At 35.9% G+C, this 22,125-nt stretch overlaps 1 protein-coding gene across 3 annotated transcripts in view; it reads right to left on the reverse strand.

The window, feature by feature from the left end:
• Positions 1 to 22,125, reverse strand: part of INPP5A (inositol polyphosphate-5-phosphatase A) — a 333,629-nt gene that overhangs the window by 32,423 nt on the left and 279,081 nt on the right. For all 3 annotated transcript variants that reach the window (XM_058187284.1, XM_058187282.1, XM_058187283.1), the window contains one exon: positions 11,164 to 11,237. In XM_058187284.1, coding sequence (XP_058043267.1) covers positions 11,164 to 11,237 — 74 coding nt within the window. The remainder of the gene's footprint in view (positions 1 to 11,163; positions 11,238 to 22,125) is intronic.

Genomic DNA, 22,125 nt, shown 5'->3' on the forward strand with positions numbered 1-22,125 from the left:
AGATAATGGAAATAGCACTATATACATGATCTTTATTTAGCTATGTATTTCTCTTTTCTTTCATATGGAACTCTAGGATTTGAACAACTGTATAGAAAAGTTACAAATTCATGTGTGATGGATGTCAATTGGGAAATGCCAGAATAATAATTTGAGGAAAAATTTATGAACAATACAGGATTTTGTATAAGTGAGTTTAAATTATTTCTTACAAATGTAAATCTAAACCTGATTGCAACAATTAAACTGTGGAACTTTAAAATATATTATTTTAAACTGTAAATACATTGGCTAACATTTAAAACCATTTCTAAAAATATGCATTAGAATGAAATGCATTCTTAGTGATATTTATGAAAATGCTGCTAATTTCTGCTTCAATTTTTGGATGAATCTGAAGTTCAGACTAGATAGATGTACAAGTAATTGGTTGCGAATTGTTATTCATATATGAAACAATGTCCTAGATAATCAAATAGTTGTTACATCTAAAAATAAATCACTGCATATCCATTACTGTTACGTTTTACAATCAAAAAGAGAAATAAACAAGTATATGCCATTTGGAATAGTACTTTGGAAAATTGATTTTTTTTCTGGACACAAAATTGGATGCTAATAACTATTAGTTTAGGGCTCACTACGTATGTTAATTACTTGATTGCCTTATATTGCCTTAAGAACTGTGGACAAGACAGCTACAAATTATATGTAGTTTCCAAATTACTTTATTAAGTGAAATAGAAGATTATCATTAATATGAAAAGAGGGTTCCTTGATAACAGAAATTACTTTGTAAGTGACACATTAAAATCCTTTTTTATACTTCATATTCATCACAGGAAAAAAAAGTAATTTCTGAATATGATAACAAAGTTGTTTTTTGGCATGCACCACTATCATATTTGCTATGATTAACAAAGGTAATTTTGGACAATAACTGAACAATGCAACAATTCTTTTCAAAAACAATAATATGAACTTCGGGATAGAGAATTACCACAAACCCAAAGCATTTAAACAACAGAATTTTAAAATGCATCTTATATTTGTCAAAAGATTAATTTTTGTGTAATATAAAAAGACTTCCGGAAGATGGCGACCAGGAAGGTTGCACCGGAGAAATGCTCTCTGTAAAAGGGCTCTTTTGAGCTCTTAGGAGAGCAGTTTCCCCGAAGATTCCTTGCTGGCGATACTCCAGAGCCGAAGGTTTTTCCAGGCTGCCGTGGATTGAGGCTGCCGAGGTTCTTCCAGGCTGCTGAGGACTCAGGCGGTGGGCGAAGAGTCGGAGACCGCCGGAGCCTGGACTGCCGCAGCCACGCCGCAGCCACGCCGCCCGCTACCGCCGCCAGCCCTGGGCCGCTGGCAGCCCTGAGACTGCCGCTGCCGCTTGTGCCGCCACGGGCTGCCAGCCCCAAGACTGCTGCTGCCAGCTGCCACTGGTGCCGCGGAGCCACCGCGGAGCCGCCGCCAGCCCGTGAGCGCCACGGGCCGCCGCCAGAGCTGCCGCCAGCCCGGGATTGCCGCTACCGCTTGTGCCGCCAGAGCCGCCGCCAGACCGAGACCACCGCTACCGCATTAAAGGCGGCTGGAGACACCGAAACCACTAAAGCCACCCACCAGACCGGGACTGCCGCTGCCGCTGCCGATACCGTGAGTCGCACCGCTGCCATCACCGTCCTCCATCATCGCCCTCCCACATTGCTACAAACTTTAAATTTCCCACCAAGGAGATAAAAGCCCAGCAACATTTACAACAACCCTAATCAACCTATCCCCCAATCGGCAGGACTGCTGCAGGACTACTGGTGAGTTCCTAGGAGACTCCAGTCTCCCGGCCTCTACTGACTTTTTGAATCTCCCGCCATTACAGCCACCTGTAAAGAAGCTTCTCCAACCACCCTATCTCACCATTTTAAATTTCCCGCCAAATCTCACTGTTACCATAGTAACTCCCTATTACCATAGCAACTGCCAAATTGACTACCATTTAAAGTTAAAGAGACAGATATAAAATCAAAGATAATTGATTAAGTGACAGACACTTAATCATTACTAAAATAAAAATAATAATAAATAAATAAAATAAAATAAAATAAAATAAAATAAAACAAAGGAATAAGAAAGATCATCATTATGCCAGCCAGAAAATCAACGCTGATAAAATCTTAGAATCAAGATTAACAACTATTGAACAAAACATAGATAAAAGATTACAAGCTATTGAACAAAACCTAGAAAAAAGAATTCAAAATATTGAACAAAACCTAGAAAAAAGAATTCAAAATATTGAACAAAACTTAGAAAAAAATTCTATCAGTTATTGAACAAAGTTTCACAGATTTGATAAAACAAATTTCAACACTAAAAAATGAAAACTCTAATGATCTAAATCTCTTCCAAACTCATCTATCACCACAAAATATACAACTTACAACTCAACCTAGACATCACATTAATACAACACAACCCAATCAACACACAACTACTAATCAACTAATCAGAGATGCAATGGAGAGGACAAAAATAAAATAATGCAATATTATTTGGACTTGAAAACACAAATGAACCAGATATCAATAAGATTCACAACATCATTGGAAATTATAATTCATCAACCATCTCCCCAAATGAAATAATTGCTGTCTCCAGAGATGGACCAGAATATAAAAACAGCGATGGGACAACAGCACCAAGATTTTGTAGAGTTATATGCACTAATGAGGACAGCAAACGCAAATTCATAAAGACTATAAACTCAATTGCTAAATCCAACCCTACCTACAGTAAACTTAGATCACGTCCTGACCTATCCTTTCTACAAAGGATACGCTCGTGAACTTCACACAGAACTTAAAAGAAGACAAGACAATGGTGAATCCAACCTATACATCGACTACCATGCTGATTGCATAAAAAATAAAACCTGCAATCAAAAAATCACCTCCAAACCCCCCATCACCCATAACAATCAACCAGCCATCCCAGTATTCAACCAAGTACCCATCCCCCTACCTCCCATTCAACCAACCATCTTACCAACTATCCAACCAACAGCCATCCAATCAACAATCCAACCAGCCATCCAACCAACCATCCAACCAACCATCCAAGCAGCCATCCAAGCAGCCATCCAAACAGCCATCCAACCAGCCATCCAAACAGCCACCCAACAATCCACCCAACCAGCCATCCAAACAACCATCCATCCAAACACCCAAACTACCATCCAACCATCTATACAACCATCTATTGTCCACAACCCCCAACCTACTAACACCCAAAACTAGGTATGCACGCCCCTTACCTCTTCAACACCAATCATATCAGATCTCAAATGCAAATTGATAAATGCAAGAAGCATAGTCAACAAATTACCTGAATTTATCCTCTTATTAAACAGTGGCACATTTGATATCATTTTTGTTTGTGAAACATGGCTGAATTCATCCCTTCCTGACTCCATTATCTCAAACAAAGAATATCAAGTCTATCGATCAGATCGGGAAAACCGAAGAGGTGGTGGAGTGGCTATCTTTTACAAAAGACACTGAATCTAAAAATATCCAAGTAGCACATAAACTCTCTTCCTGAAACCATAGTATGCGACCTATCCCTTGACACTACTCTTGATTCTTACTATGCTACAGAGCCCCGACTATGACATTACCCACGCAAATATGCTAACCTCAATGCTAACATGGACTACCTCTGCCCATACCCTCTTATCTTCCTTGGTGACTTAAATCTACCTCTCATTAACTGGACAACCAATGAATGTTCAACTGACCCAATCCATACTACACTATACAACGCTGTTACAAACCTAGGTCTTGAACAACTTGTAACTAACAATACAAGACTCAACAACTGCCTTGACCTCATCTTCTGCAACAATCCAAACTCAATTTACGGTATACAAATTAAAGAACCTTTTTCAAACAGTGACCACTGCATGATTGATTTTCGTCTCAATATACGTCCATACTTAATTCGTCATAACACCAGAACTCCCAACTACAACTTCAAGAAAGCCAATTACGACCTTATAAACAACGATCTTTCACTTCTGAACTGGCAAAATCTGTTTGCAACCTGCATAACCGCTGATGACCTCTATAGAATCTTCCTACTTGAAATCAATAGAGTCATTAAATTATATGTACCACGAATGACTACCATGTCCAAGAAAACAAACTACCCATATCAATAAAAAGCTTCAATCAAAAAAAATCCTCTGGAAAAGAAACAAAAAGGCTATGTTACAAACTTCAGAAACCGTTACAGAAACATATGCAACCAAATTAAAACTGAATGCACAAATTACCACACCAAGCAAGAAGAAAACCTTTACGCACAAATTCCAATCGTGCCTTTTATAATTTTGTCAACAGTAAACTTAAAGATTCAAGATCCATCCCACCACTAAAAGATTCTAACAACAAAGAATGCAATGACGAAACAGTCAAAGCAAACCTCTTCAACATTTTCTTTGGCTCAGTTTTTGTTAACTCCGATAACACATATCCAACATTCCACAAACGAACCAGCAATGACTATGATGATCTAACTCATATAGATTTCACAGAAGACAACGTTGGTAAAGCTCTTCACAACTTAAAACCATCGCTTTCTATTGGACCTGATGGTCTATGTGCATATTTCTTAAAAAAACTTTCCATTAATATAGCTGAACCCCTAAGTATTATCTTTGATAAAGCTTTCACTACCAGTTCTCTTCCCAAACTTTGGTCACTAGCCACAGTCATCCCCATCTTCAAAAAAGGAGACCCCAGCTTAGTCGAAAACTACAGACCGATCTCCCTTTGCTGCGTCACCTGCAAAGTCATGGAATCTATCATCAATCAATCCATTACCTCACACTTAGAAACTAACAACCTACTCTCCAACAAACAATTTGGTTTCAGGAAAAGTTATCATGTAACTTACAACTTCTCCACTGCAAAAACATATGGACTTCAAATCTAGATCAAGGCAAATCAATAGATGCAATCTACATAGACTTCTGCAAAGCTTTTGACTCAGTAGTACACGATAAACTTCTCCTTAAACTAACATCCTATGGCATCTCAGGACCCCTCCACAAATGGATATCTGCTTTTCTGTCTAACAGACAACAAGTGGTCAAAATTGGCAATGCTTTATCAAATCCTGTTCCTGTCAAGAGTGGCGTTCCTCAAGGCAGCGTCCTTGGACCAACACTCTTTATTCTATACATTAATGATCTTTGTGACCATATCTCAAGTAATTGTGTTCTCTTTGCTGACGATGTCAAACTATTTAACACCACAGACAACACTTCTATCATTCAAAACGACCTTGACCATCTAACCGCTTGGTCTAAAATTGGCAGCTCCAAATTTCAACCAGCAAATGCTCAGTCTTACATATAGGAAAAAGAACTCTAAAACTAAGTACATACTAGATGGACATTACCTTACAGACGACCCCATCCCGTTAAAGACCTTGGAGTTTTCATGTCAAATGATCTAAGTGCCAAAGCCCACTGCAACTACATAGCAAAAAAGCTCTAAGAGTTGTAAACCTAATTTTGTAGCTTCTTTTCCAAAACACCACACTACTAACCAGAGCATATAAAACATTTGCTAGACCAATTCTAGAATACAGCTCACCTGTTTGGAACCCTCACCACATCTCTGACATCAATACAATTGAACGTGTCCAGAAATATTTTACAAGAAGAGTTCTCCATTCCTCTGAAAACAACAAAATACCTTATCCCACCAGACTTGAAATCCTAGGCTTAGAAAACTTGGAACTCCGTCGCCTTCGACAAGACCTAAGTTTAACTCACAGAATCATCTATTGTAATGTCCTTCCTGTCAAAGACTACTTCAGCTTTAATTGCAATAATACAAGGGCAACCAATAGATTTAAACTTAATGTAAACCGCTTTAATCTAGATTGCAGAAAATACGACTTCTGCAACAGAATCATCAGTGCTTGGAATACTTTACCTGACTCTGTGGTCTCTTCCCATAATCCTAACAGCTTTAACCAAAAACTTTCTACTATTGACCTCACCCCATTCCTAAGAGGACCATAAGGGGCGTGCATAAGCGCACAAACGTGCCTACCGTTCCTGTCCTATTGTTTTTCTTTTCTTCTTCCTATATATGTTTATATGTGTATATACTATATAATCTTTTTGTATGATGTTGTGACAAAATAAATAAATAAATAAAATAAACACTTTATGAAGGCAGGCATTATAAGCCCCAAGAGTGACTCATTTCTAGGGCTTTTGTTCCACTTTGCTCTGTTTATTTTGTTCATTGAGCTACTTTTGGGAAATAATCTATGTAATTGAGGGTATATTTAATACATAGTTAGCAATATATTATTCATAAATTTTAACATTTTAAATTAATTTTTCTTAACCCTCAACTACTTTAAGTCTTTGACTTCAACACATGCTGTAAGTCCACATATCTTAAAGTTGTTGAGTTGAGAAATACTGATTTATATGCAGGAAAAGACATACATAGGAATCCAGGCATATTTGAACATTTTGAAGGATTTATCTTTCATTTTAAATTCTGTGGGCCTCAAAAGGTACTTGGCTGCATCATGCTTATGACAGATATGTTAGATGAAACAATTTTCAATTCTTTTGAAAATGATGTTAAAAACTTCCAACTATTTCAAGTATACTTTCTTTTCTTTCTTCCTCCATCTTGAGAGACTGCCTAAAGCTAAACTGCCATTCTCAAACAAGTCGGAAGGAAGGAAGGAAGGAAGGAAACAAATGAACAAATAAACAATACAGGTTTGTTTGAATGAATCACAATAGAAACCTGGAATTATTTCATTTGCAGTCCCATTTTTGCCAACTTCTACAATATATACGAGTGATAGGATATATATAATATATACTTCATATCACTCATATATTAACCTTAAATTGTGATGCATTACTAAATTGGCCAGTTTATAATGCACCTGAGCTTAAGAAGAACATTTGAAATTTTGAGAAAGTATCCAAAAAAATTCCGATTTCACAGAAAGGATAAGATTTTAGTGGAGATAAGTCTCCCTCAGCCACCCAAACTCCTCTCACTTTCTCACATACCTGAGTTAGGAAATCATAAATCCTGCTAGAACAACAATCTTGCAGTTACTGAAAGCAAGATCTTGGGAAACTATCTGACAAGGTCTTCTAGCATTGACTGTTTTGTTGTTTTGCATTCTAAATTGTGTGTGTGTGTGTGTTATGTAGATTATTTTTGGTTTAGCACGATGTACAACATAGTCAATACAATTTGTACAAAACAGGTCATTTTAACATTCAACAAGTCAGAATTTTAAAACCTTGGCTTAGTATTATTTTTTAATATAGACAATGTGTTAGTGTTTGTTTACAATTTGGGAGTTTTGATTTTTCATAAACTAATTTTAGCATATGGAAAATGTCTTTGTGTAACATGCAAGACTAACCCATTTCCTATGGAAAACCACACTGAAACTTCTTTTTTACCCACTTACTTTGCAAAATAAAAAGTGATTATAACATATTAACATATAAATGATTATTGTCACAATGCATTAAAATATAACTGAATCATCTTAACTAAGCATAACTAAATCATTTTAAAGGCAAATTTCCTATGTCCTCATCTGTCTTTTTAAAAAAATATTCTGTTTCTGGTATTTGGATACCATTTGGATTTACAAGAACCCAAATCATTCTGCATAACATCATATCAGAAGACTGGTTATACACCCATTAATTTCTTATAAACCAGGCTCCATAATTCATAATCCAGGTAATAGTGTGAGTCTAAGTTACATGCCACATACTGTATATTGCACAGTATATTATAACATACTATGGTATATGTATTCAGCTAATATTTATAAAGATAAAACAACTAGTTCAAGATAATATAACAATATTTTTTATATATTGCCAAAAGACTAGTATTAAATGTGTCAAGGAACAGTCAAGACAGAGAAAGGCAGATTGGCAATGCTCTTTTCCTGTCAGATCACCCTGTAATTCTTTGTTTCTACTATTAAAAATTCATTTATTTTTTTAGATATCTATTTAAATTAGATTTAAAAAACTGCCTAATCTTCCCATTACTCAGGGAATGTAGAGAGAAAAGATGACCTTGAAAAAGAGATGTAGATTTTGCTTAAACAATGGAGGCTGATTATATAGTATAATCAGTATACTATATAATATATTATATTGAGTAGGTTGATTCTCTGTTCTAGGACAACTTTGCGCAGCCAGCTCACCGCCGCTGGCTTGCCACCGCCAGCTCATCTCTGCCAACTCACCACCACCAATACAAGCAATTTGCCATGAGGCAAACTCAGCACAACTAATTCACTGTAAGGAAACTCGCTGCAGGCAGTTGGAGGGAAAGCCGGGCAAGTGAGCGAGCAGAGTGCAGAGTGGTGATGGCAGCCAGGGGCTTCCCATTTTCATACACCCTCCCACCACTGCCCCGAACTCTGGATCGTTCAGAATTCAGGTGGCTTAGCAGCACCAGTGGGCAAGGATGTAGCGGAGACTGAGTATGTTCCATTTTCAATCCTATTGTGAAAATGAGTGTCACAGCCTCTGCCACCTGTTTCACCACTGCTGACACTGCCAAATGGTCCAAATTCTGAGATTAGTGGCAGTGGGGGTATATGAAAAATGAAGCTTTGCGCACTCCATGAAATTCAGATACTACAACAAAGATCCCTATTAATAGCAAATATAGATTAGTACTAAATTGATGCTGATGTGACTTTGCCTATAATTAAAATTCCCAGAGAAAAAGTAGGATTTCTTATCAAAGCACAGATATCAGATGGGAAAATTCTTGTTACCACTAGTTTTTACAAGGCAATGGTGATCTTTTCAGGTGAATATAAGAATAGACATTGGGGATTATTAGCACCTATGTATCTGGTACAGAGCAGATGCAACCATAAACTATCCAATATCACTCCTTTTGAATGTTAATAACTCTATTATTGTGAGCACATACTTTATTATCTTCTGGTTTCTCTTTAGAATCTCTCTCACACATGCACAACTTTTGCCTAAAGAATCATTTTAAAACATAAATGGAAACGTCTGAAAAATCCAATTCATTCTTGCATTGCTTTCATAAATTGATTTCTGAAAGAATAGTTGTTATAAGGAATTCAAGCAGTCTTGAGAACTATTAATATGAGGTCATTTGATTTTCTCAATAGAAAAACAACTGAATTGTGGGAATATTTTTTGATGTCTGCAATAACTTTGTATTGTAAAAGTAAATCCAACAAATGTGTTTAAACTGAAAATTGGATTTGCACAACAAAAACTGAGGTTGATGTATAAATTCTATACATCAATTTTATTTGATATCTAAATCAGAATATACTTTCGGTAATATGGATTGAATTTTTCATATTTTATACTTGGTGACTTACACTGTTGCTGATCATGAGTTTTGTTATTCACGCTTAACTTGAGTTTAATAGTAACTATAGTCTTTTAAAACAATACAATATATTCAATTACTCATAATTATTCATGTTACATTGAAAAATTATAATCTGCATATTATTTTTATATCCCTTGTCTATTGACTTGTATTTCATGCTTTTATCCCTTGTTCCTTTTCATGTATCATTTTTAAAAATAGTTTATAAATCTCTCTCCCACCTGAAAAAACTATTAGTATAATTTAGAAGGAGAGGAAACTAATAAGTTGATAATACAAATTATATATTATAGAAAATATTTAAGATATTAATCTGATGAATTTTAAGCTATTCACACTTAGTGTTACAAAGTTGTCTATGAAATTATCTTTGAACTTTGGGACATAATTATTATATTAATCATCTATTTATACTATCATTTATCTATCAATGTTATAAGTATAGTACCCAGCCATTTGCATTTTCAAGACGATTGATATTAACATTTCAAACAAAAATAACAACTGAAAACACAGGGAAAAAGGAAGATAAAATAAACTACTTGAAATATAAAGCTAAATAAAAGCTCAATGTTAGAACTTGATGACCTTGATGACAGATCACGCTACAAGTGAAATATTATTACTATAAAAACTGTTTGTATATTCACAATGAGTTTTCAGAATGTACACTTCAACCTTGGATACAAAATAGGTTCTTTTTATTCTTTCCTATATGTTCCTGAGATGAAAGCAGCGATTTGTATCAGTTTAGTTCCTTACTCAATTCAAATCGAAGCATCTCAATCAAGCGGCTGTTCACTCCTTCATAAACACTTACAGTTGAGCCTACAAATTTAATCTGATAATTGGTTTCGCTGTTAAGAGGTTTCACTTAATGTTAGACTGGAATTTGTTCTCCATTAATTCAAAAGCATTATTTCATGTCATGATTTTGAAACAAGAGAGACCAATTTCTATGTGATCCTTTCCAGAAACTTCAAGAATACTTTCATTTCTTTCCGCTGTCTTCTTCCTAATTCCAAATTTCATTACTGTTATTTGGACTTTTTTCCAGTCCCTTCCATTGAATAGTTTGCATGAATTAATCTTAAAGTATGGTCCTTGAATTAGACAGATTATAGGGCAGAGAACAATTGACTCAGAACAGAATAGAACTTTGTTCCTTGTGATTTGGAAATTATTTCTTTTTTCCCCCGATAACAAGAAATGGATATTCAATATTTTTATGTGCACTATAACACTGGAGGGACTAATCCAGGCAGCTGTCAGGAATCAACACTGACTCGAAGTCACAGAAGCAAACAAATAAGCAAACAATCCTATTCTCATACTATTCTAAGAATATAATAGCAGACAAAAGCAAACAATGAAAATGTACAATAAACAAATTAGAAAAGAAAACCATAAGAATGTTATGTGGTCATCTGTAATTTATATTCAGCAAAATGTCCCATAGAAGTTACTCCTAGTTATATTTGCGTAAGAAATGACATATACAAATATAGATATATAAAAGTACATTCTGGTTTCGATTAAAAAAAGTTGAAATCTTGAGATGGAATCACACCCTTTCATAGACCCAGTAATAAAAATCCTATAATGGCCAAGAAATTAGTTTACTATATTTCAAGGCTATTTAGGATCAGGATGTTAAGAAATAAACAATCTCTCTGTCTCTCTTTCTTACCTGGGAGGAAATGAAATGTCCAGTTCATATAATTTGTCTTTAAAGACTGACAGCTCTTTGTCAAATTCCAAAAGCTAATGAAAGAAAAACAGAAGACATCATTAAATTAAATACAAGTTCTGTTCTGCTTAAAAATAAAAATAGTTAGGAACATTTTGAATTGCTATGTTGTAATTAGGCTTTGAGATTTTGCTAAAAGCAAAAGATAGAAAAAATTAATGAATTTTGCTGGAAATTCTTCAAAGTTTTCTAATATGCTGAGAAAAAACAACAACCTCAGCATCAAAAATTACCTTATTAAATGTTTTTAAGACTGTATAACTTCAGTGATAATGAAGATTAGATCAGATTTTTAAAAGCAAGGTATATCAAAAGTAAAGTATGTCAGAAAAATTGCACTTTCTGATAAAACAATCTCCCAATCATTTTATTATTTAGTAATAAAAGTAAAAGTTAGGAGGAAGAAGATGTGAAAATTGAAATTTTTGTTCACAACCGCACCCCCAGGAAATATTTCTATTCAGCTGCTTTGAGACAGTTAACCAGTTTTTTCTAGGTTAATAGAACAAAACGTTACATTCATATGTAGACTGTAGCAATCTCAGGAAGGCACCAACCAGCAAAATTATATGTTGTAAGCCATTTTTAATATTTATACATAAAATATTTTGTCCACTAAGAAAACTGATGCATAAGCTTAGATTCAAAATTAGTGGATATTTCAATCCAAGAAATACCTTGATGGACAATAAATCCCCTCCCTCCCCATTATTCCATACCTAACAACTGGTGGTGAATCTGACATGCAAATGAACGTGTAACATAATTGGCCCTTTGCTGTCTAAGCCACTTTCAGTTTTGGCATGCATGCCATTGAAAACAACACTCCTTATAATACTGGTGTGTTTACTCCCTGTTCATTAATCATGTCCCAACTCACAGCTGTGCTGATACCATTGTATCAATGGCAGAGGTTCCGAATGAAATTAGATTATGTTCTTCTTTCCCCTCTGCTCCCTCATAAATCATTCCTGAAATGTGCAATTAGCAGCTACTTGTACACATTAATTATCTGTGTGAAAAGCAGATACCTGAACCACCTGCACAACTGATTAGCTCCCTCCCTTGTGACCCACCTATGTTGCCTTCATTCTCCAACTGCATTGTTCCTGGCCACCAATCTAGGTGGATGTTTGCCAACAGTGGCTGTGCACAGATGCCAACATTAAAACCTATTCCTCTTTTTCTTGAATTACTTCTTGTCACAGTGAGAAAAACTCCTGCTCTATAAATGGAAATATCAAAGGTTCAAAAAATCAGAAGTTTAAAGTGAGATACCAATATCCATAATGAAATTCGCAATCAAATGTCTCAAAGCACACAATAAAATAGTGCAAGTTGTATGCCCCATAAATGCCTTTAAATCAATACTTAGAATCAAAATCGAGGACACCTAAGCACTATCTAATTTTAAGAGTTCAAGATCCCTTGTGACATTATAATTTAACTGACATTCCACCTTTCTACAATGATAGCTTATGCAAAAATAATATCAGACTCCATGAGACAGAAGAAAAGAAAGAGGGAGGAAAAAAACTCAAGCTGAATTTAACTAAAGCAAACAGAAACACACAACAGTTTATAAACAAGATGTTATGGATTGCTTAATAGCTGAATACAAATATTTGTATTATTGTTTCCTTCCCCTCATATCATACAGCTCAGAGTTGCTGTATCACTGAAATGGGCAACATAAAAATTTGATATATAAGTAAATAAGTAAGTACATATCTGATACAAATCAATTTGACCTGCTTTAATTAAAGATGTATCACAATGAAGTTATATGTAAATTATATTAATAAATAAAATTAATATTCTCTCTTAACTATGACGTGAAAAAATAGATTTGGGTTGCTCTTTTTATTAAGACATATCTTACTCACACTAATTATGGTTCAAATTAAAGCAGATAATGAAACATGAAGCTTTGTTAAAATCAGAAAGAGCAAAAAGAATCCTATTTGGAGCAAGAGAACTAAATAAGGTCAGAATTATGTTACATGCATGAGCATCAGTCAAAAGTTGGCTTGAAACTCAACATTAAGAAAACTAAAATCATGGCATCTGGCCCTCTCAATTCCTGGCAGATAGATGGAGAAGAAATGGAGGTAGTGACAGATTTTATTTTTCTGGGCTCCAAGATCACCGCAGATGGGGACTGCAACCAAGAAATTAAAAGACGCTTGCTCCTGGGGAGGAAAGCTATGGCAAATCTAGACAGCGTACTAAAAAGCAGAGACATCACCCTGCCAACAAAAGTGCGTATAGTCAAGGCTATGGTTTTCCCAGTTGCAATGTATGGCTGTGAAAGTTGGACCATAAGAAAGGCTGAGTGCCAAAGAATTGAAGCCTTTGAACTCTGGTGATGGAGAAGACTCCTGCGAGTCCCTTGAACTGCAAGGTGAACAAACAAGTCAGTCCTAGAGGAGATCACCCCTGACTGCTCTTTAGAAGGCCAGATCCTGAAGATGAAACTGAAATACTTTGGCCACCTAATGAGAAGGAAGGACTCACTGGAGAAGAGCCTAATGCTGGGAAGGATTGAGGGCAAAGGAAGGGGACGACAGAGAATGAGGTGGTTGGATGGAGTCATTGAAGCAGTAGGCATGAGTTTAAATGGACTCCAGAGGATGGTAGAGGACAGGAAGGCTCGGAGGAACGTTGTCCATGGGTCGTGATGGGTCGGACACGACTTCACAACTAACAACAACAATGAGCATCTTGCCCTTTAATTTCATGCCTAGGTCATTTTCATATAACTGTACACTGGTATATGCTGTGTAATCACTATATTATCATAGCATAATATGTGATGAGGGTTTATTATAAACATGATGGAAAAATAGAAAGGAAATCCCTAACAGATACATACATGCATCATATAAAGAGACATACGTGTCTTGCTTTTCTTCCTGACAATAGATAGGAAGGAATTTCTCTGACCTTTCTGCTTTTGCTGAATTCCAGTTCCTAAGGCATTTCCCCCCATTGGTCTCACAAGTACAATATGATTTTTTTCTCCCAAATTTTGAAGAAAAGAATATTATTAATATCCAGAATATTAAAATCTTATACAGGATAGATGGAAAACTGCTATACATTTTTCCTTTCTGTAGGCCAAGGAGATACCTGCATTATATAACTATTCCTAAACTCCAGAGAGTGCTAACCTTAGCATATTTTAATGTCTTCCTTAAGACAATTCTTAAGGAGGAAGGAGAAAAAATTCCATGTGTGGTAAGACCCTTGAGGAGAAGATGTATTGAATTCAAAGTCCATATCTTTACTGCATTTTTATAAGGATGGAGGTTTACCTCATCACTCTTATTTAACCAAGTATCCAGGCAATTCGGATTTTCCTATGTGCAGCTGTTACTATCAGAACACATATAGTTCAGTTTTCATGAACATAGACAACATTTGCTATATTGTAAAACCATGCAGATATTGATTGTATTAATGGGGTAGCTAAAAACAATACTATTTTACTCTGCTTCATCTGTTGTTAATTTGCTGAATACTAGTCAGTCTAACCATAATAAAATACTATTACTGTTGTTAATATAAATTTATTTATTTGTGTTTATATGCCTATGACAATCTTCAAAATTTTCTAATCTTTGCTTCATGAATATTAATTGTAATTAGCATAGCACTGAATAGCATTAGAATAATTATATTGGAGAAAATTGTAGCTTAGTACACATTTCAAATAGTGGCTTTTGAAGCATATTTTAAAAATCACAGGAAAAAAATGACATTTAGATGAAGGAAGAGTGCTTGTAAAATGTAAAAAACGCAAACAGAATAAACAATGTTTCATAGAACACAATGGTAAAACATACTCATTAAGAATTCCAATGGAAAGTTAAATAGAAGCATTGTCTTCCTGGATGAATTCAAAATATCTGCAGTGTATGCATCCAGCTTCTTGGTATGCATTTTTTTTGTTCTCTTGATGACAATATTCAAAAATTGACAGAACTAAGGCTGATAGTATTGAAAATGTTAACTAATAGAGCTTTCAGCTAGTTTCAGCATTTTTAATATACTATGGGTAGCTGCTTGTTAAATGTGTTTTATGTTGTATATAAGCTATTGATATTGATGCAGTACAGATGACAGATAATGGAAATACAGTTGTACCGACCGCTATTGGAGTCTTCCAAATTTTCAAGTAGTAACAGGGTTTTTTTTGCAGATGCTGGAAACAAAATTGCTTAAAGATATTTAGAGTCAGCTGCAGAAGAGGTGTTACTAACAATTTCTGTTTTTAATGTTATGTTGTAGTTTTAATTACTAGTTCAGACGAAAAGCATCTGATTTCTAAAGAAAAAGGGAAGAAAACACTTTGAAGTTCAGTTCAATAGATGCTATGACTTAGCTAAAAATGCTAAAAGCTTTTCTCTAGAAAAGTTGTTTCCATGTAATCCCTGTGTGGTCTTTTAATTTTGTTGCTTTAGCCCTGTTTGAGGAGGAGGGTGGTCTACCAGGGAGCTCTGATGCATGGATACTTTCTTTCAGAAAGCTTATTTGAATAGCTATGTCAATGAAGTTCTGAACTAGCTAAATTAAAAATTAAGCAATTACTTGGATCAGTCAAGAGTTGTAATGGTAGTTCAATATGAAAGTTTTGATTTGTTAACAAAACAATGCACTTTGTAATAAAACAGCAAGTCCAAAAACAAAACGCGCAATAGATTATTTAAAGGAATTCCAGCTTTTTAAAAAGAGAATTGAGAAATTACAATTTTATTAGCAAAACTCTTCTAGCATGTAGTGATTAGGCAACATAGAGTTAGTTATAAACAAACAAACATAGGGAAATCAAACACTCACAAAGAAGGATTGAGAAAGAATTAAAACAAGTCCTGCATCATCACGGCTTTCACGGATTTCTCTTAGCCACTAGACGAACAGGGTGGTTCAGCTGAGGTTACATTCTTAATCCCATTTCTTTTTGTTTTACCATTTTTATTTCTTAGAATCTTAGCATTCTATTTTTTATATTTCTTTTGATGTACCCAACTCCAAGTGGAATGAATAGCAAATAAGATAGTGAAGAACTTTGAAAATAATATCTCCCAAAGGAAGTTAATAGACAATAAAATAGCAACTGATATTTACAAAGGATGTAGAAGTCACAATGGAAAACTTAAAGTGTTAAGCATTCAATAGGAAAATTTAATATAATTGTTAAGAAAGGTTTTTTAACATAAATGATCAGTATCGTATTTTTATGCTGATGCTACCATATTTAAAACTTTTTCCTTCTGAAAAATAAATGTATCATATGAGTGGAAAAGATGCAAGAAAAAAGAACATAATGAATAACTAGAGCACATTTTCTATAGGGAACGAAAACATGCTTTAGTAGGAAATACACTACTTCTTGAAAACTTCTTTTCCTCTATTGTACATCATGGAGATTAATCATAGTATAGGGAAAGTGAAAATTGTCACCACCACCCCCATATAAGAACAAATGATTGAAAGGACAGAAAAAGGTTACTTCTTCATACCACAGCTACATTCACATGTTGTAGAAAGTCATAACATAACATAAGAGCCCATGTGGTGTAATGGTTAGAAGGTGGGGTTCTACTCTATTTTCAGCCCCAGCTTATCTCAGAGCTTGATGTTATGGGAAACAATAGAAGATAATGCTATTTATACGACCTTGAATTCCTAAACAAAAGGTGGGATATAAGTACAATGAAAAATAAACATTGTTTATTTGGATAGAATTTGACTTGTAAATAAACTACTGTTTTAAACCATGATTTGTTGATAGCCTGAAACTACTAAGCTTAATATTATCTGTAAATTTGCAGTTTCCTGGTTTATTCATGCTTTGAATTTATGCTATACACAAGATCTGAGATGTATACTTTGAGGATCAGTCATAAGTTCCTTCATTCAGTGCCATTATAACTTCAAATAGTCGCTGAATAAACATTTGCCTGATTGTCTATTTCTGCTGTCCCCACCAAAGCATAAGTATTCTAGGTCTCTTACATTAAGCAATGCCATCTCATTGCTTTCTCTGTCACAGCACCTGCCCTATGGAACAATATTCCAATATTCTCCAACAGTTTTTGCCTTCTGTCAAGTGCTAAAGACCTGGTTTTTCTCTTGGGCATTTGTGCTGGTATGTGAAGCAACCCTTCTTGGTTAATTTGGCTGTTGTTTTCTTATTATTTGTAAAATGGAATAAATTTTTCCAGGCCTCTGGCATGTGATATATTGAGTGTGTGTGACTGATATTTCTCTTTTATTGTTTGTTCCGCTGTTTTATGATTTTAATTTCTTGTTCAATGCCCAGAGGAATAGTTGTGAGATTGGTGGCCATATAAATTGTTTAAACAAATAAACAAAGAAATAAATAAAACATGGATTTTAAAAATCAAGCGGAACAGTTTGTCCTTTCTTTTAAAATAATTCTTAACTCATAAACTGCACAAAATAACTTAAAGGAGTTTCTATAGCATAAAAGTATAAGATAACAGTAATAGTAATATTTATCTGTTTCCATAAGCTCACTGGAAGATTTAACCATTTATTTATATTACTGTTAATAGAAAACAAGTATGAAATATTTTAGATTAACCATAATTTTTGTGGAATAATTATTTCAAGGTATTTAAAAGAATTCAATCATCTGGTAAGATTTCAACTATTACAGGTTTTCATAGTTACAGATAGTCCTCAGTCACTTCACAAATGTTTGAACAGCTCAGAAAGGGTGCTTTATGGTCTGTAAATTATTTCTGATCATCATAAAACATCATGCTGCTCCCCAGTTATGTGACTACATTTTGGTCACTTGCCTTTACAGCTTCCTATGGTCATACGATTTGCAATGGTTTTTTGCTGTTTTCCAGCAGAAAACAGCCCAAAATACCAAATGGATATGCTGGATTTCCTTAATGACCAAGTGGTTTGCTTAACGGCTGCAGTAATTTGCTTCACCATCATCATGAAAACTGTTATAAAATTGAGTCAGTTCACATTGTGACTCACTTAATGGCTGCCCTGACTTATGACCAAAATTCCAGGTCCAATTGTAGCCATAAATCGAAGACTACCTGTATAGCCTATTCAAAGTATACGAGATCTATTCCAATTAACTGAATCACCTGATAATTTGCAGTAATAATAGAGTTGCCTTTAGGTGAGATGGGTGAAATATAAGTTTAATAATGATAAAAATAAATAACAGGAGTTCAACTGTAGCTGCTTTTATGCTTATTTGATTGTTTGATAGGAGAGAACCAATATTTTCAATATTAAAATAAATTTGTGGAGATAGAAGGCACATTTAACAATTTCCTCAAAGCACGTATAGTTTAGTTTACTTTATTGTCATGATATCTCGTACAATGAAATTAAATGCCAACTTCAGTGCACATTATACATAAAAAAAAACAAAACGAAACACACACCCTTCACATTCTATACAATTGAATTGAAAACCCGATATTGCATTAATTCAATATAACTATACATAGAATTCAATATAGTTACTGCCTTGGGATAGAAGCTGTTTTTCAGCCTATTTGTCCTTGTTTTTATTATCCTGTATCGTCTGCTAGATGGTAAAAGTTCAAAAAAAGGGTGCCCAGGATGAGATGGAACTTTAAAAGTTCAAAAAAAGGGTGCCCAGGATGAGATGGAACTTTAAGAACTTTAAGAATGTTTTGAACTTTCTTAAGGCAGCAGGAGCTATAAAGGGAAGAGGGCAACCAATGATCCTCTGGGCAATGATGTTAACCCTCTGGAGTGCTGTCCTATCTGCCACTGTGCAACTGGCAAACCATACATAGGTACAGTAAGTTAAAATGCTTTCTATGGTGCAGCTGTAAAAGGTCACCAGCAATTTTCATTCAGTGTTTCCTGAGAAGTCTCAGGTAGTATAATCTTTGCTGGGCCCTTTTGACCAGTGCTGAAATGTGAGCACCCCAGGTCAGGTCCACTTTTATGATAACACCCAGAAGCAAGTGGAGCCACTTGCTCCACTTGGTCTCCCTTGATAACCAAGAGCTGGATGTCTGATCTATTCCTTCTATAGTCCACTATAAGCTCCTTGGTCTTATTGGTGTTAAGGACCAAGTTATTGTTGACAGACGAGGAAATAATCCCATTTGAGGTAACTCTGGCTAAAGACCATAGAACTTCCCATTTAAATTCATTTAATTAAAAAAAAATGGAAATCCGTTATTTGGCCAAAATTTGCTCCAAAGTTATCCATTTCACCATATCAAAGGCCTTTTCCATATCCAATAAAACTGCCACTGCTCATTCCAGTTTTTCCTAAATATATATTTCAAATATCAATAAGTAAATTATCTGATGTTTTTCTCTCTTTAATAAAACTTAGACTGCTCTGGATAAAGAATTGATGGTAATATTGTCTGTAGTCTAAATGCTAGGATCACTATCAACATTTTGGCATCAATGTTATCAAGGAAATTGCACTATAGCTTCCACATTCAGCAGAATCTTTATTAGTTTTCAAGATCAGAATTATATCAGCATCATTAAATAAGGTTTGAAAAGTTTTTATTCAAAAAAGCCTGATTATAAGCCTCCAACAGTATAGGAGTAAAACAAACAAAACCCCAGGAGCGTTTTTTCCTCTTCATAGATACAGTATATTATTTCCTATAGAGACAAATGTACAGCTAGAGTAAAAACATAATCATGCCTGTTATTTGGAAGAGCTATATAATTTTTAAAGTGACTAATGCTTTTTGTAATTAATTTTGACTTAGTATTTCAAAGTCAAAAACAAAAATAAAAAGGCTGATTTATTTATTCATAGTTATATATTTTTGCCTTGAGCCGCCTTAATACAAAAATAACAGTTTTCTTGTTACCATTTCAGGTGAGAGGCCAATAAACTAATATTGCTTTGTTCCTAATATAGTTTTAAGATTACATTGTTTATCCCACACTATATTGATCAGACTTCAGCTAGAATACTGTATTCATATACATTTTCTAACAGTACAAGGTTGACACTCAGGAAAGAGTGCAGAGAAGAATGATAAAGATAATAAGAAACTCAGAGGCTAAATCTTATGAAGAGTATTTAAACGTATTTTATTAGAACAGCTGAGAATTATTTCATTCTCAGCTTAGTACAAATTAATTCCAAAACAAATCCTTCAGAAAAAGTCCTTCGGCCTTATCACAAACCTTTGTCCACTTTGGCACCCTGCCAAAGGCTTTTCTTGGCAAAGCCCCATAAAGTTTAGAAACAAGAGACAATGGCTAGAAACAAATGTAGCAACGTTGCTTTCCTACAAAGAGCCCAAGAGCCATTGCTGCTCTTTTAAGCCTTATGGCAGGGGCCAATCATCTCCTGGCCTTATTCCCGAGTCGTCCTTTTTTGCTTTAGCTGCTCTTGCCTTCTGACAGCTCTTCGCATGCAAACACTAGGAACAGGCTCTTCCTGTTCCTCTGCCTCTCTGCTGTCTGCTTCTGGAGGTTCCGGAGTCCGCGCATCGCTCCCAGATGGCCCTGGCCCCATCTCTGCCTCTGACCCAGAGCCTCGTCCGGCCTTCCCAAGAGTCCAGGGCCTGTGGTCCTCCCCAGCCTCCTCACTGTCTGACTCCACTGCTAGCTCCGCAGGCTGCTGGTGGACCACAACAATTTTCAACCTGTCTCCAATCTTCCCTTTTTGAGGAAGGTTGTTGAGAAAGTGATATGTGTCAGCTACAGGGGCTCCTGGATGAAATGGATTATCTATATCAGGCCTGTCAATCTGGTCGTCCACGGGCTGGATGCGTCATGCATAGGCCATGCCCACCCCAGCTCCACAAAGGCAAAAACATTATGATACATCACGATCCAGTCTGTGATGCAATCGAGTTTGACACCCATGATCTAGATTCTTTCCAATTATGGCTCAAGCCTCAATATGGGACAGAAATGGCACTGGTAACACTTTTTGATGATCTCTGGTGGGAACAGGATGGGTATAGTTCTTTCGTTCTTGCTCTACTTGACCTCTTGGCTGCTTTCAATATCATCAATCATAGTATCCTTCTGGAATGGCTTTGGGGGTTGTGAGTGGAGGGTGGTGGTCCCTGGTTCACTTCCTTCTTCTGTGGCAGAGTTGGTCTTCATAGGGAGCGAGAGGTCCAGCCCTTGTCTCCTGCTTGTGGGGTCCCGCAGGGTTTGGTACTCTCTCTGCTTTTGTTTAACATCCACATGAAGCTGCTGGGTGAAATCATCTACCATCATGAACTGAGATATCATTATTATGCTGATGACACCCAGCTATATGTCTTGACCCATGGTGTGTTAAGCAATGCTGTGACCTCCCTTTTGCAGTGCTTGGAGACTATTAAGGGCTGGATGGGGAGCAACAGGCTGAAACTGAACCCTGCAAGACAAAGTGGTTCTGGATTTGGGGTTCTTTGATCCACAAAGAATTGCCATCTCTGGACTGGGATGTGGTGGTACTGTCCCAGACAGACCCAGTGCATAATATGGGGGTTCTCCTAGACCAGGGGTATCAAACTCAATTTCCTTGAGGGCCGCATCATGGCTGTGGCTGACCTCAGGGGGTCGGCCAGGCATGGCTGACTGGGTGGGTGTAGCCAAATGGGTGGGCGTGGCCAGCTTGATGCCACTCTACAAACTGCTGGCATGTTTCTTCTTCGCATTGGGTAGACCGGGCTGAAGCCACACTGGCCCGATCTTTCTTCTCTGCATTGGATCTGGCCCACGGGCCTTGAGTTTGACACCCCTGTCCTAGATTAATGACTCCTGCATGAGGAGAAGATGGAAGTTGTGGCCAGGAAGGCCTTTGCAAAACTGTGAGTTGTACGCTAGTTATGCCCTTTCTTGGATCAATCCCTGCTCATTGTCACCCATGCCCTAGTTATC

Source organism: Ahaetulla prasina, chromosome 6 (genome assembly GCF_028640845.1).
Source record: "Ahaetulla prasina isolate Xishuangbanna chromosome 6, ASM2864084v1, whole genome shotgun sequence".
Classification (NCBI taxonomy): domain Eukaryota; kingdom Metazoa; phylum Chordata; class Lepidosauria; order Squamata; family Colubridae; genus Ahaetulla; species Ahaetulla prasina.